Source organism: Bison bison, unplaced genomic scaffold (genome assembly GCF_000754665.1).
Source record: "Bison bison bison isolate TAMUID 2011002044 unplaced genomic scaffold, Bison_UMD1.0 scf7180017864452, whole genome shotgun sequence".
Classification (NCBI taxonomy): Eukaryota; Metazoa; Chordata; class Mammalia; order Artiodactyla; family Bovidae; genus Bison; species Bison bison.
The window spans coordinates 7,339,618-7,352,106 of NW_011495014.1; the positions used below are offsets into that span (position 1 = coordinate 7,339,618).

General features: G+C 43.0%; 1 protein-coding gene across 3 annotated transcripts in view; it reads left to right on the forward strand.

The window, feature by feature from the left end:
• The window catches only part of DPP4 (dipeptidyl-peptidase 4), an 84,984-nt gene extending 72,495 nt beyond the window's left edge, over positions 1-12,489 (forward strand). For 2 of the 3 annotated variants that reach the window (XM_010858964.1, XM_010858966.1), the window contains 3 exons: positions 9,355-9,427; positions 9,685-9,758; positions 11,356-12,489. In XM_010858964.1, the coding sequence (XP_010857266.1) occupies positions 9,355-9,427; positions 9,685-9,758; positions 11,356-11,457 (249 nt within the window). In that variant the 3' untranslated portion in view covers positions 11,458-12,489. The remainder of the gene's footprint in view (positions 1-9,354; positions 9,428-9,684; positions 9,759-11,355) is intronic. The other variant, XM_010858965.1, reaches the window with a different exon arrangement.

The following is a 12,489-nucleotide window of genomic DNA, read 5'->3' on the forward strand; positions in this document are numbered from 1 at the left end:
ACTGCAGTACTTTAAAAAGAAAAAAGAGAGAGAAAAGTAACAGCTTATGAAATGGGATCTATGAATCACCTTCTACTACAAAGCAGTCCCATAATCAGGTTGCCCTTATGTCTTCTGATTGTCCCACGTGATACTTTGGATACAGTGTTTCCCATTCTTTCTCCTCCACATCCAATCAGCTGCTTTAGACATCCTTTCCCTGCTTCATGATCACATTGCTGATGCCGCGTGACCACCACCTTTCATAGTCATAACCCCGCTGCTCATTCCTTAGCTGGTGTCCCTACACTCCAGGCTGCATCGCACACAGAGGTAGGAGCTTAACCTATACTCACAGCACTTTCATGGACTTTTCCCATGGACTCAACTAAGTCCAGCTCTTATTCTTTAACCAAGTGTTTAATACCTTTCTTACAGCGGCCCTGGAATGTCATTTTCCCCCTTCCACCTCCATCTATTAGGTAGAGAAGGAAATGGCAACCCAGTCCAGTATTCTTGCCTGAAGAATTTCACAGACAGAGGAGCCTGGCCAGCTATAGTCCATGGGATCACAGGGAGTTGGACTCGACTGCAGGACTGTCACTCACTCCATCTATTAGGACACTTGTACTGCTCTCCTGGTGGACTAGCATCCTCTCTTTTGACTCACATGACGTTTTCCTTGTATGTCTCTCAATCCTCAATTTATTGTTCTTGGATTCATAGTTATTTTGTACTCCTTTCTCCCCCCTCTGTTTTTTTTAATATAAATTTATTTATTTTAATTGGAGGTTAATTACTTTACAATATTGTATTGGTTTTGCCATACATCAACATGGATCCGCCACGGGTATACACGTGTTCCCCATCCTGAACCCCCCTCCCTCCCTTCCTCCCTCCCTGTACCATCCCTCTGGACACCTTCTGTTTTATTATTAGTCATTCATAGCTGTCCTCAATATTGTATTCTTTGGATCACCCAGTATAAAATAGAAACCTTAAAATCTTTTTTGATTTAATTTTAAAACTTCTTGAGTGGAAACATTGTTATAAAAACTATACATCTCCATCATCTCTCTCATTTTACAGCTCTAATTTTCTTGTCAGTGACCTAATCAGGATGCTTACACTTGAAAGCATCCCTCCTGTGGTGCGCCATATTTGGGCCATGGCTAAAAGTCTTTCTCAAATAATCCCAAAGTACTAAAAAAAAAAATCCCCAAACATCAGAGGTATACTGCCCAGGACCCTCATCCTGACTCTAGATCCTGGTGGATGATAAGTCAAAGTTAATTTTAAAAATCCCATCTTGAAAATCTTTGAACCTCGAAGGACAGGGTGAAGTCCAAACCTTGATATCCAAGGAAGTCCATGGCACCTACCCTACTGCACTCCAAAGACATCAGCCAACAGGGTGTTTCCTCTTCAGTCAGTCCTCGCCCTAGAGGATAAATAGTTTTAATCCGCCATGTCAGCCTCTATCTTTTTCCAGATTTTCCTAGAGGCTCCTGATTCCCATCCCCAACCCCCTCTTCTCCAACTCTGCGCCCCCCCCCCCGAGGTGGCCATTTTCCTCTCTCCCCTTAGGTGTTCTCCGCGTGAGGTAGTCATGTAAATAGAAGTCACTTCCTACTGCCGATGGCAACACACGCGCGCTGGGAGCACAGAGTCACTGTCTCACTTTGCTGCACAGATGGCTCCCGAGGACTGTTTAATCCTTCCACGCCAGGAGTCGGGTTTTCTTGGCACAAAATTCTCTGCTGGCAATGGACACATTAAAACTGCCAGTACCAGGGCGCTAAAGGTTCCCAATGTGTTGCTCAGAGGAATTATTTGGGTGGGCGATAGTTAAGGTGGGCAGGAGAAAGTGAGGTAAATGTATTCTCTGTACTGTTTCTGCCCTGTAAGTTGCCTCCTCAGAAAGTGGAGAACTGAATCTGAGTACCTATATTTGGTGCACAGCAGGCTTTAGAATAAAGCTGCCCTCCTTTGTTTTTTAAATGAGTCTGTGCTTTTGTCTCTGGCAGGAATACATTCAAAGATTCTATTTTCCTCTAAGGCCCCAGCTGCCCCTCTGGACCCCCATCTTCTTTTACTTTTCTTTCCCAGGTTGTTTTTATTTCCCCCCATTCTCTCTCCTCCTCTCCTTCCCTCCTCCTACCCTCTTGGAAAAAACAAAGGAGACAGTTCCTTACAGCCTTTCCCTGTTCTCTGTCTTCCCGTGGGTCAGGAGAAACATTTTGAAAGAGTCCTGTATAGGATAGCCTGTTGACTTTCTTCAGTACATCCAGGATAGGAATGACTGAAGTGTGTAACAAGCAAGGTCTTGATCTTTGTACACTTTTTCAACTATAGAATCATTTATCTGTAACCAAAATTATAGCCTTTGGAAGAGAATATAATTTTTGATGAAACTCAGATGAGGAGAGGATTCATTATTAGGTCATTAATGACTAAGACTTGGAAGAATGTAGAGAAACACACCAAGAGAAGGACATTTTGTGAAATAAAGGTCATACTTACTATTTAGGAAAGGAACTTGAAGGAACCATTTGTATATGTAAATGGAACAAGTGGGGATGTCATGTATAGCTGTGCAGCTTGTGCACTGCTAGAGGCCAGTCAGCTCCATTCACTAAGGCATGCACCCCTGGGGCTGCATCCAACCAGAAGGCGTGCCTTTGTTTATTCTTACAAAGCCACCATATAGATTATGGGACCCTGGGACTAAGGCTTGGACCCAATGCCGTGACATAAGCAGTGATCCATAAGACCCTTTTTGTAGATAATCACCCACCTACTGCCAAGTGGCAAGATAGAAGCACTTTTAAAGAATACTGGGCACTTAAAGAGGAAGAAGACATTCATGGCCCTTAAACTCCAAGGAGCTGGTCCCAGAAGCTCTAAGCAGGCAGGCAAAATAGAGGGATGACAGTGAAGCTAACAGGGCAGTGAAACTCTGTGGAAGCATTTTTCTTTCTGCTGAAAGTCTCAGTCGGAGTCTCAGTCCATAGCCAATAGAAATGGCAATAGATTTGAGCAAAAGAATCAGATAGACAATAAGATAACGCTCACCCCCAGTGTGTGCTCGACTCTGCAACCCATGGACTATAACCCACCAGGCTCCTCTGTCCATGGGATTTCCCAGGCAAGAATACTGGAGTGGATTGCCATTTCATACTCCAGGGGATCTTCTCAACCCAGGGATAGAACCCTCGTCTCTTGTGTATCCTACACTGGGGGGTGGATTCTTTACCACTTCACTGCCTGGGAAGCCGTCACCCCCAATAGCAATAAGCAAATAGCAACCATGGCCCCACCCTGAGGAGTGGGTTCCTAACAGTGACGAATAGTTTCTACATGGCCAGTCACAATTTCTACAAGGCCAAGCAAATCTGTGAAAAATCATTAACAGGGTAGACTTTCATTCACCTATTTGAGGTCCCTGGTGTTTTAGTTGTTCAAAAGTTGGTGACCTTGTTGGTGGGACAAAGTATAGGGTCAAAATTTTTGAAGAGAAATGAAAGTAGTAATAAAGCATGAACTCGAGCATGACAGAGTGCCCAATATATATGGAAAAGGTTAGTGATTTCCAGATTGTGACTGTGGAGCCCCAGCATGCTTCCGAGCAGGTAGTGGGGAAGGGAAGTGGCTGAGAAGCTGGGATTTCACCTTCCCCCCTACTCCTCTCAACCAAGGGGGACTCAGTTTCATTTATTTCATTCATTTTTTTATTCACTCATTAAGTGCTTCTATGACCAGATGGGCTTCCCTGGTGGTTCAAGTGGTAAAGAATCTGCAGGAGGCCCAGGTTCAATCCCTGAGTCTGGAAGATTCCATATAGAAGGGAATGGCTACCAACTCCAGTTTTCTTTCCTGGCAAATTCCATGGCGGGAGCCTGGTGGGCTATAGCCCGTGGGGTTGCAGAGTCAGACACAACTGAGTCACTAGCACTTCACTGTTCTAAGCTCTTTACATGGATTATTAGGTCCAGTTCTCCCTCAAATTCTCTGAGATAAGTGCTTTAATTATCTCCATTTTATTGACCCAGAAACTGAGGTGCATGATGTTATATAAGATGTAGCTACTGAGGGGTAGGAAAGGGAGAGGGCACTTATCTGGAGCCAGTCAAGGAAGACTGTGGGAGATACAGAGGAAGAGCGTAGGTGCTTTCCATAGGCTGCCCGAGGGGTGAGGCAGAGGAGCACAGGAGAGGAGTGGTGGGCAGAGCTGGTTTCCGGGGATTTGTGAAGCAGATCGGATGAACCGAGGGATAACACAGAGCAGGGCTGTGGGAAGAGCAGGCCAAATGGTGGCTAGTAAGGCAGGATGGGAGGCTGGGGAGGGAACGGATTCACAGAGAGCAGCATCAGATCAAGGGCAAGAGAAATGAGGCCCGAGTCCTGAGCCTTGTTGCCAGGAGAAGAGGGCAGCCTGGAACACACAGAAGGGACTGATTTAACTTGTAGAGGAGATTTATTTTGCATTTTGCTCAGAATTTGATAGGCTTTTGGCAAGTGTACGAAACAGTCATAGATTTGGCAGTCTTCTGCTAGCAGATTTGAAATGTTCAATCCTTAAGAACTGCTGCATCGTTAGGTTATGCAAAACAGGGTGCAATTTTGTAAATATGCCATCTTGTACTGATTTGACATTTGTTCTATTATCCCAGAATATGCCAAAGGGAGAGAGACCTTCAGATTTAAGCCAAACCTTAACTTGTTTGTTGAGTGCTGATAAAATGTTGACTGCTGTGTGATCTTTAAAGAAGCCAGTGTTGCTGGGTGAGGCCTGAGGTAGGGCCCCCTGTCGGCGGATAGGGACTGTTTCCTTGGTACAGTTGTTTGATTGATGTGAACTAATAAAACACCTGATGTGCGGGGTTGAATTAATTTTTTCTTAAAAATTTTTGTGGCCTTTGTCATGGCATGAATGGTGCTTCCTTAAATAGCTTCATTTAATATTACTTATGAGGCTTTGACGGCAAGTGGGAGTCTGCGCAGGGCAAGTCAGCATACTGAGGGTGCTCTCTCATTGAAGTAATGGGGTGTCCATTAGACCAGTGGCTGCTCTTTCTACCAGATAACGATGAGTTATTTGGCTGTGAAGTAAAGGGACATTAGAATATGATGTTAAGAGGTGAGGACTTTTGAGTTTGACCTGTGCTCAAATTCTGTTTCCACCATCTAATCGCTTGAAGAGGTTACTAAATCCCTGTGAACTGCTGTCTCCTCATCTGGATGATAGGGATAATCAGACCTGTCTCATGAGGTTATTGAAAGGATTAAAGGAGACACCTGAGCCTGCCATGAAGTAAGCTTTCAAAAACATGGCAGCTGCCACCATTATCCTTGGGAAGCAAACTGTCCTTCTGGTTCCTGGATGGCACAAGGGGTAGCTTAAAAATTGTTAGACCTTCTGTTTCTCACAGTACTTCCCCACTCTTATCAGCTCTCTCTTTTATTTCAAAAATACAAAGATTTATTTGTTGGAAGGTAACTGAAGAACCAGCATGATCCAACGAGCAGCTACAGATGGTTCTTCTTGGGGCTTGAAGGAAAAGCTCCTCGCAGAGATGCTGAGGATCGGCGCTGCCACTGGTCCAGTCCTTCCCACTTCGCTTTGCCAGGCTGTTGCTGGCAGCGGGGCTCTCCGGAAGTTTCTAGCCTCGGGAGAGTGCCAACTGCACCACCATTGCATCCCTGCCCATTTATCACTCTAAGCTTCCTTTTTAGGAGCTGGTGACAGACTATTCGGCTTCTAACTTAGTCATCCATTTCCTTTTTTATTTCTGTTTCCATCGATAGGCAAGTGGAGATTATCCTATTTTGGTGGGTTGAATTAGCACAATTAAATTATTTCTGGTCATTAATCCTCCCTTAAATTAGTGCCTGCATTTCTTTCACTGGCTTTGGCTGCTGCCCTTCACTGGTTAAAGTGTGCCATACAGCGGGCTGCCAGGAGTCTTTCTCTTCGGAGAAGCCAGGGTGCTCAGTCTGGTAGGGAAGGATCAGTGTTCTGGAGGCAGGGGGACACAGCTGCATCTTTCCCAGGGGGGCGGGGAAATGTTCTCAGCAGCCTGAGAGCCTTGAAATGGGTGTGTGCCTGAGGCTGCCTGGCTCCCACGCACGGAGAGGTCCCAATGATGCATCCCCAGCGAGCAGGGGGACGTGCACATTGGAAATGACACTCTTATCTTGTGGTTGCAGGGGAAGCCTTTGTTTTATTTTTCGCTTGCTGCATTAAAGTATTTGTCTTTCTTTCTTTGTAGTGTAATATTGTTAATGTAAAACAATTTGCATCATGACACTTTTATCACAGTTTTCGTCTTTTTCTCAGTATGTTGCATTTCTCACCATGTCTAGTTCATCACAGCTACAGTGTGTACATCACAACATTTATCTTAGGCTCAGGGTTTTACTTGTTTATAAAAATTGTCTTCTTTCAGCCTGTATTCACTCCATTTAAGAAAAAAAAAAGGCAGCCAGAAACTGTTTTGGTCCAAACTCCAGTAGTTATCACATTCCTTGCTAACTGTCCTGCGTATTTATATGTCTCCTAACTATTACTCTATGTTTCAATGACATTTCTCAGTTTTATGGCTCAGGGAGGTTGTGAAGTAGCTTTTGCTCTGCACTCTGCCAAGCAAGGAAGCCCTGGGAGGCTTTTAGAGGTGGGGGGCGGGGGGAGGTGACACAGCTGTATATTCGGGTCAGGTCTAGATGTTAAAGTTGACTGTCTTTGGCAAGTGAAGAACTTGCTTCTCGGGAGAAACAAGGTGAAGGAAACAACTGCGCAGGCGCAGGACGGACTCGGGCGCCAGGGCCTGGGGCTCCCTCGACTGTCAGCGTTCACTGTCCGTGTGTCAGCCCCAGCCTCTGCCGGCGCCAGGTTTGAATCCTACACTGGCCTTTTTGGTAGATTGATTTTGACCCTTTCCTCTCTCCGGGGCAGAACATCGCTCGGGGTTCTATTGCTGCGATAGGCGCCGCATCAGCCACACAGTCCAAAAATGCCTCATAAATTTCGCAGGGCCGTGCAAGGGTGCTCTCTTCCAATGCATGCACTCTTCCGATGAATTCTAAGGAGGCCATGAGCACGCAGGCGCAAAGAATACCCCGTGTGTCGTTTACGGCAAATCCCAGGACAGTTCAGTAACAATTTCTTTCCTCCTGTATTTTTGCTGGAAGATCACATCATAAGTAGCTTGGAACTTTACTGGAGACTCAGTGCAGCTTAAGAGGGAAAAGAGGTTCTACCGTCAGACTTTTTGTCCAGCTCAGATTTCCTCCTGTAACCTGGTGCACTTGATTGTCTCCATGTAGAAGTGGGACTGCTATTAATAGACCTATCTCGTAGGAACGTCATTAAATAGAGCCGTGCTTTGATAAATCCTTTAAGATGCTTAGCAGAGTGACTGGCACAGAGCACACAGTAAATGTCAGCTGTTATTACTAATGGCATTGTGCATGGATTGAAAGTGGGCAAAGCATATTTCGGTAAATTTCAGAATGAGAATATTTTATTTCACTTCCCCTAGCTGTTCCCACTTGCCTCTGCAAAAGTAGGACGGAATATAGTGAACAGTACAATATAAGTAGTTACCTTTCTTTCATTTATCCCTTTAATTGATATTTAGCACTGTATTAAATGCTCAGAATAATGAACAATATAGACAAATTCCTTTTCTCATGGAGTTTATTGTTTAGTTTGGTATATAACAAATATTGACTAACAATGAATAAATGAATGCATAGAAGAATGGATGGAGTAACATTGGGATGGATGAACAGATGAAGGGATGGATGAATTCATATGGGACATCTCACCAGATAACACATTCCCCTAAAAGTAAAGTAAAATAAGAGTGTGACTTTTAATAAGTCCTAGATGTTTCTCCTGAAAGTTTGTGGGTAAATTCTCAATTGGGTCAGAAATGGCATATGGTCAGGACAAGTGGGACCCAGCCTGCACAGAGTAAGAGGGCCTTTGCATTGTTTTCTGGGACAAGATCACTTTGTCACTGCAAACATGTTGGGTGACTTTGTCCTGAAAGCCGTAGACAGAATGTCTTTTTTCCAGAAACACTGTTACAGCATCCTGACATCAGTGTCAGTAATTTAACCTTAAAAAAAAGCCACGTCTCTTGATTCCAATTTCAGTGACAGTAAGAGGAGTTAATCTTCCTCCCGTTTCAAACAAAACAGTGCTCAGCAGCATGTCTCCTGGTGCACAGTTCACTGATACTGAAGCTGGGGCTAGAATACAAACACTCGGACATAGCCTCATCCTCTTCCTGCCAGACCTTCAGGGTTCCCATCCTGATGTTAGCTACAAAGATATCTGTAAAACATAAACCTTGCCTCTCGTAAAGTTGACCTGATTCACCAAGATGCTGCAGGACAAGTTGACTGATCTGAAATCTGTCGGGAGGCTAATGGCCCTTCCTCTGCCCAACTCACAATGAGACAACAAAAGTAGGCTCCAGCTCACCCCTTCCCAAAGTCACTACAATGTCTGTGACATTTTTACCTTCATCCCAACTCTGCAAACATCTCCAAATTAAGACCGGATGACTAGTTCCATACTTTCAAAATGTTTTCATTCGAGACCCCAGCCTCATTTTAGAAGTCCTTCCTAAGGTTATGAAGCAACCTTCAAAAAGCTGGCCTCCCAATTTTTTCTCCTAATTACCTGGCTTGGTGCAATAGTGACATTTTCCTCAGGACAGAATGAGGCAGGCCACCAGCCACCGATGACTTTCTAAGGCCGTATTTGATCTTTGTCACCCCTCTACCCTCCCGTATGTTACATTTGCCTAGGTTTCAAACATCTGTTTCAAAAAAGGTAATGCCTGCTTCTCATTCAGAGCCTAGCAATGTGGACCAAAGTTCATATGACATATTGCAGAGTATGTTTAGTTGCAAATGCTATGTACAGGCTCTTTGAAATGTAGCATGTATGGCACCATGTGACACATGGTTGCCATGGCAATACACTTTTTGGCTGAACTACAGCATAAGCCCATGGAACATACATTACTAATATGAGACTCTGCCCTGTGCTAATGCATAGGACCCAGCCAATCTGGGATCTGGGACTCGAGGGGTTTTGCATGCAGCCTAGGTGGCAGGTGCCCTCTTCTGCATGTGCAGGGAAGATGTGGCATTCTCCCTTTCCAGTCCTTCTCCCAAGCACAGGGCATGCTGTGCATTCTGCCTTGCATGGAGACAGCATTTGCTTGAATATCGGTTTGCTATATTTTGTATCAAAGGGGGCCCCAGCTGAAAACATTTTATTTTGTAAACTGAAGTGAAAAATCAGTTTATGGCAGATCTTTTTTTGAATAATGACATTCTTTTTCCCAATTCCAGAATTCAACAGTCATGAGCAGAGCTGAAAATTTTAAACAAGTTGAGTACCTCCTTATTCATGGAACAGCAGATGGTGAGTTTCAGTTAATTAGACTTTTTAGTATCACAGACAGGTTTGCAATTTCACTACTGACAAAACAAAAGCATGAGGGGCAAGACTGTTACATTTACTTCAATAAAACAGTGTTGCTTTCCACAACTCACTTGTCTTGGGATAAATGGGATGCTGAGTCCTAGAACTTCAGACAGTCCCCTTTCTTCCTGTGCCTTTTCCTACCATAAAAGTGGAGCAGCTATTGGTTACTTTCTGTTTCCTTTCTCTCCCTGCAGATAACGTTCACTTTCAGCAGTCAGCTCAGATCTCCAAAGCCCTGGTGGATGCTGGAGTGGATTTCCAGTCAATGGTATGTAGCAAAGCTTCCTGCAAGGGGAAGGAACTTCCTGGTGGGGTCTGGTTCCCCTCTCACGATTACTTCTCTCATCAAGGTCCCAGGAGAAAGGGACAAAAGCAAAAAAGAGTCTTATTTTTCTAGTAAGAAGTTGAAGAAGTGATATACTTGAGCCAGAAACACAGTCATGTTCAATATCACTTAGGGGTTGAAAAGCACAATATTGCGTATCTTGTGAGCATCAGATCCCTAGTCTTGTGATTGCTCTTCTAGCCCTATGATTGTCCCATCTCTCCCTAATTTGACTCAAAAGTAATCACTTACCCAGTGAAAAGTATGGCAAAGTAATTCTAAAGTGAAAGCAGCATGATAATCGCTCAGCTCAAATATGAAAATCCATCTCTAGTACGTGTTCCTAGCCCTTCTAACAAAGGTGGGGTATAATAATCAGCAAGTTTCAGTTTCTGCAGCTTCCATGTTATCTTTTGTTGAGCAACTACAGGTAATAAACAATTAGGCTGGGTTTATAAAGTCAGAAATGGCTAGAGAGTTGTTGCCTGTTCAGAGGATGTTTCTAGGTACTAAGCAAAATTCATTTTATGCACTATTTTCAGATTAAGAGAAAAAAAAAAAGATTATATGTGTGTGTTGCACTAAATATATTTGTGTTAAGAGCTTTCTTGTCTGTATTAGCTTTAATAGCCTGCTTTCCCTCGCTCTCTTTTAACATACACACTTTGCTCTGTGCTCAGTTCAAGCAGTACCTACTGTATTTAAAAGCGGGACAGTCATTTGATACCAGAAAACATGGCATATATTTTTGAGGTTAGATTCTTATGAGGTTATGGTATAAAGACATGATACTTTAAGCAATTTTTGAAAGTTAATTTATGTCTCCATGATATATGTTTTCCTGGCAGTGACTTCCCACTTGTTTAACATGGTGGTATGAGTTGATAAATTTTTGCCTCAGGTCATCAACTCTTCCTAAATAAATGTCAGACATACAGATAAGAAATTCCAGTGAAAAATCTTACGTGTTTGAAAAGAATACATTTGATTTTTGACTTCACTTATGCTAAACATATATATGGAATATGGAAGTAGATTTTTCTAGTTCCTTAGTGATATACATTAGGAAAAATTGCTTTTTAAAAACATTTAATAGTTTTTTTTACTGCAGTGGAGGAGAAACTTAACAGGTGATAGCACTTAATTAAAGTGGGCTTTATGGGATAAACATTCCATCCTATGCATGATGAATTTCTAAGTGTCCTTTGAGTCAAATTTGAAAATGGACTTAGATATTTTCATGTAATACACATATCCTTAAAGCAGTGTGCAGTGAAGTCAAACTCATGGTGAGTTGTCTCAGCACTTAGCAGGGACAATCGGAGACTCCTGCAAGACAGAGCCTACATGTCTTGGAAAAGCTCTGGGTGGGGGGAGAGGGGGATAAGAAAACCTGTTTGATCATGTTTCAGTTTACAAACTGATTGAGGAGTTAAAACATGTGTGTTATGCCATGTATGCTCATGAGAACTCATTTGGATTAAAAAAAAAAAAGGGCAACTGACTTCCTAATTCTGACCTCTCTCTTTTGTCTCTCCAGTGGTATACAGATGAAGACCACGGGATTGCCAGCAGCACAGCACACCAACACATATACACCCACATGAGCCACTTCCTAAAACAATGCTTCTCTCTACTTTAGCATCTCAAAATGGCATGCCATTTAAAGCTTGTGAAAAGCTACTTTTGCTCTCATTATCTCAAAACTGCACTGTCAGGATGATGCCTTAAAAAAAAAAACAAACACTCAAATCAAGAAATTTAAGTTTACCTTGTCCCCAAATTTCATATCTATAACCTGAAGTAGGGACTTCTGTCTTTGCAACAGACTTACCTTATGGAAATTTCAGTCTGTTTTTTTTTATTATTATTTAAAATAATTTCCATATCAGTTGGTGAAACAACTAAGAATTGTTTTTATGGGAGCTTTGCAGAGGTTCCCTGAGCAGCATTATTTTCTAACCGAACTAGTGCAAATTTTGTTCTCTTCTTTGAAGGAATGGCAGGATGTGGGCAGTGATGTCACTGAGGCAGGGGTAAGAAAAGAGGGGTTAGGGAGAGAAGCTGGCAGGGCAAGGCTGTGAACCCGAGTCCAAGCCTGCTGACCCAACCACGCTACTGTCAGCTCCTCAGAGAAGAGCTGTTCACAGCCAGACTGGCACAGTTTTCTGAGAAAGACCATTCAAACAGTCTCAGGAAATCATAAATGCAAAGCACTGACTTCTGAGTAAAACCACAGCAGTTGAATAGACTCCAAAGAAATGAGAGGGAAACTGCCAACAATGCGAGGCCCCCAGGCGCCAGTTAGGGCTATAGGTGCTAGAAAAACACAGAAAGGGTGACGGGGAAGCACTGTAAATGCGCTTTAAAAATACTGATGTTTCCTAGTGAGAGAAGCAGCTGAAGGGAGATGTGAACACATCAGCTTGCCCTGTTAGGGTATGAAAATATTTGTATTGCAAATCCTAACTTGAAGGAGTCTTTGCATCAGTTTTTCTTACTTCATTTCTTTGAGCATCTAATTAAAAAGAATATTTTAACTTTCTTGGACTTGTTTTTAAAAATTGAAAATAAGCTACAAATGTATATAGTATGATTCCCATTCTATATACTGTGGAATTTCTCCTGGTCAGTAATAAATATGCCTTCATTTTTTTCAGAGGTGTTCTGTGTC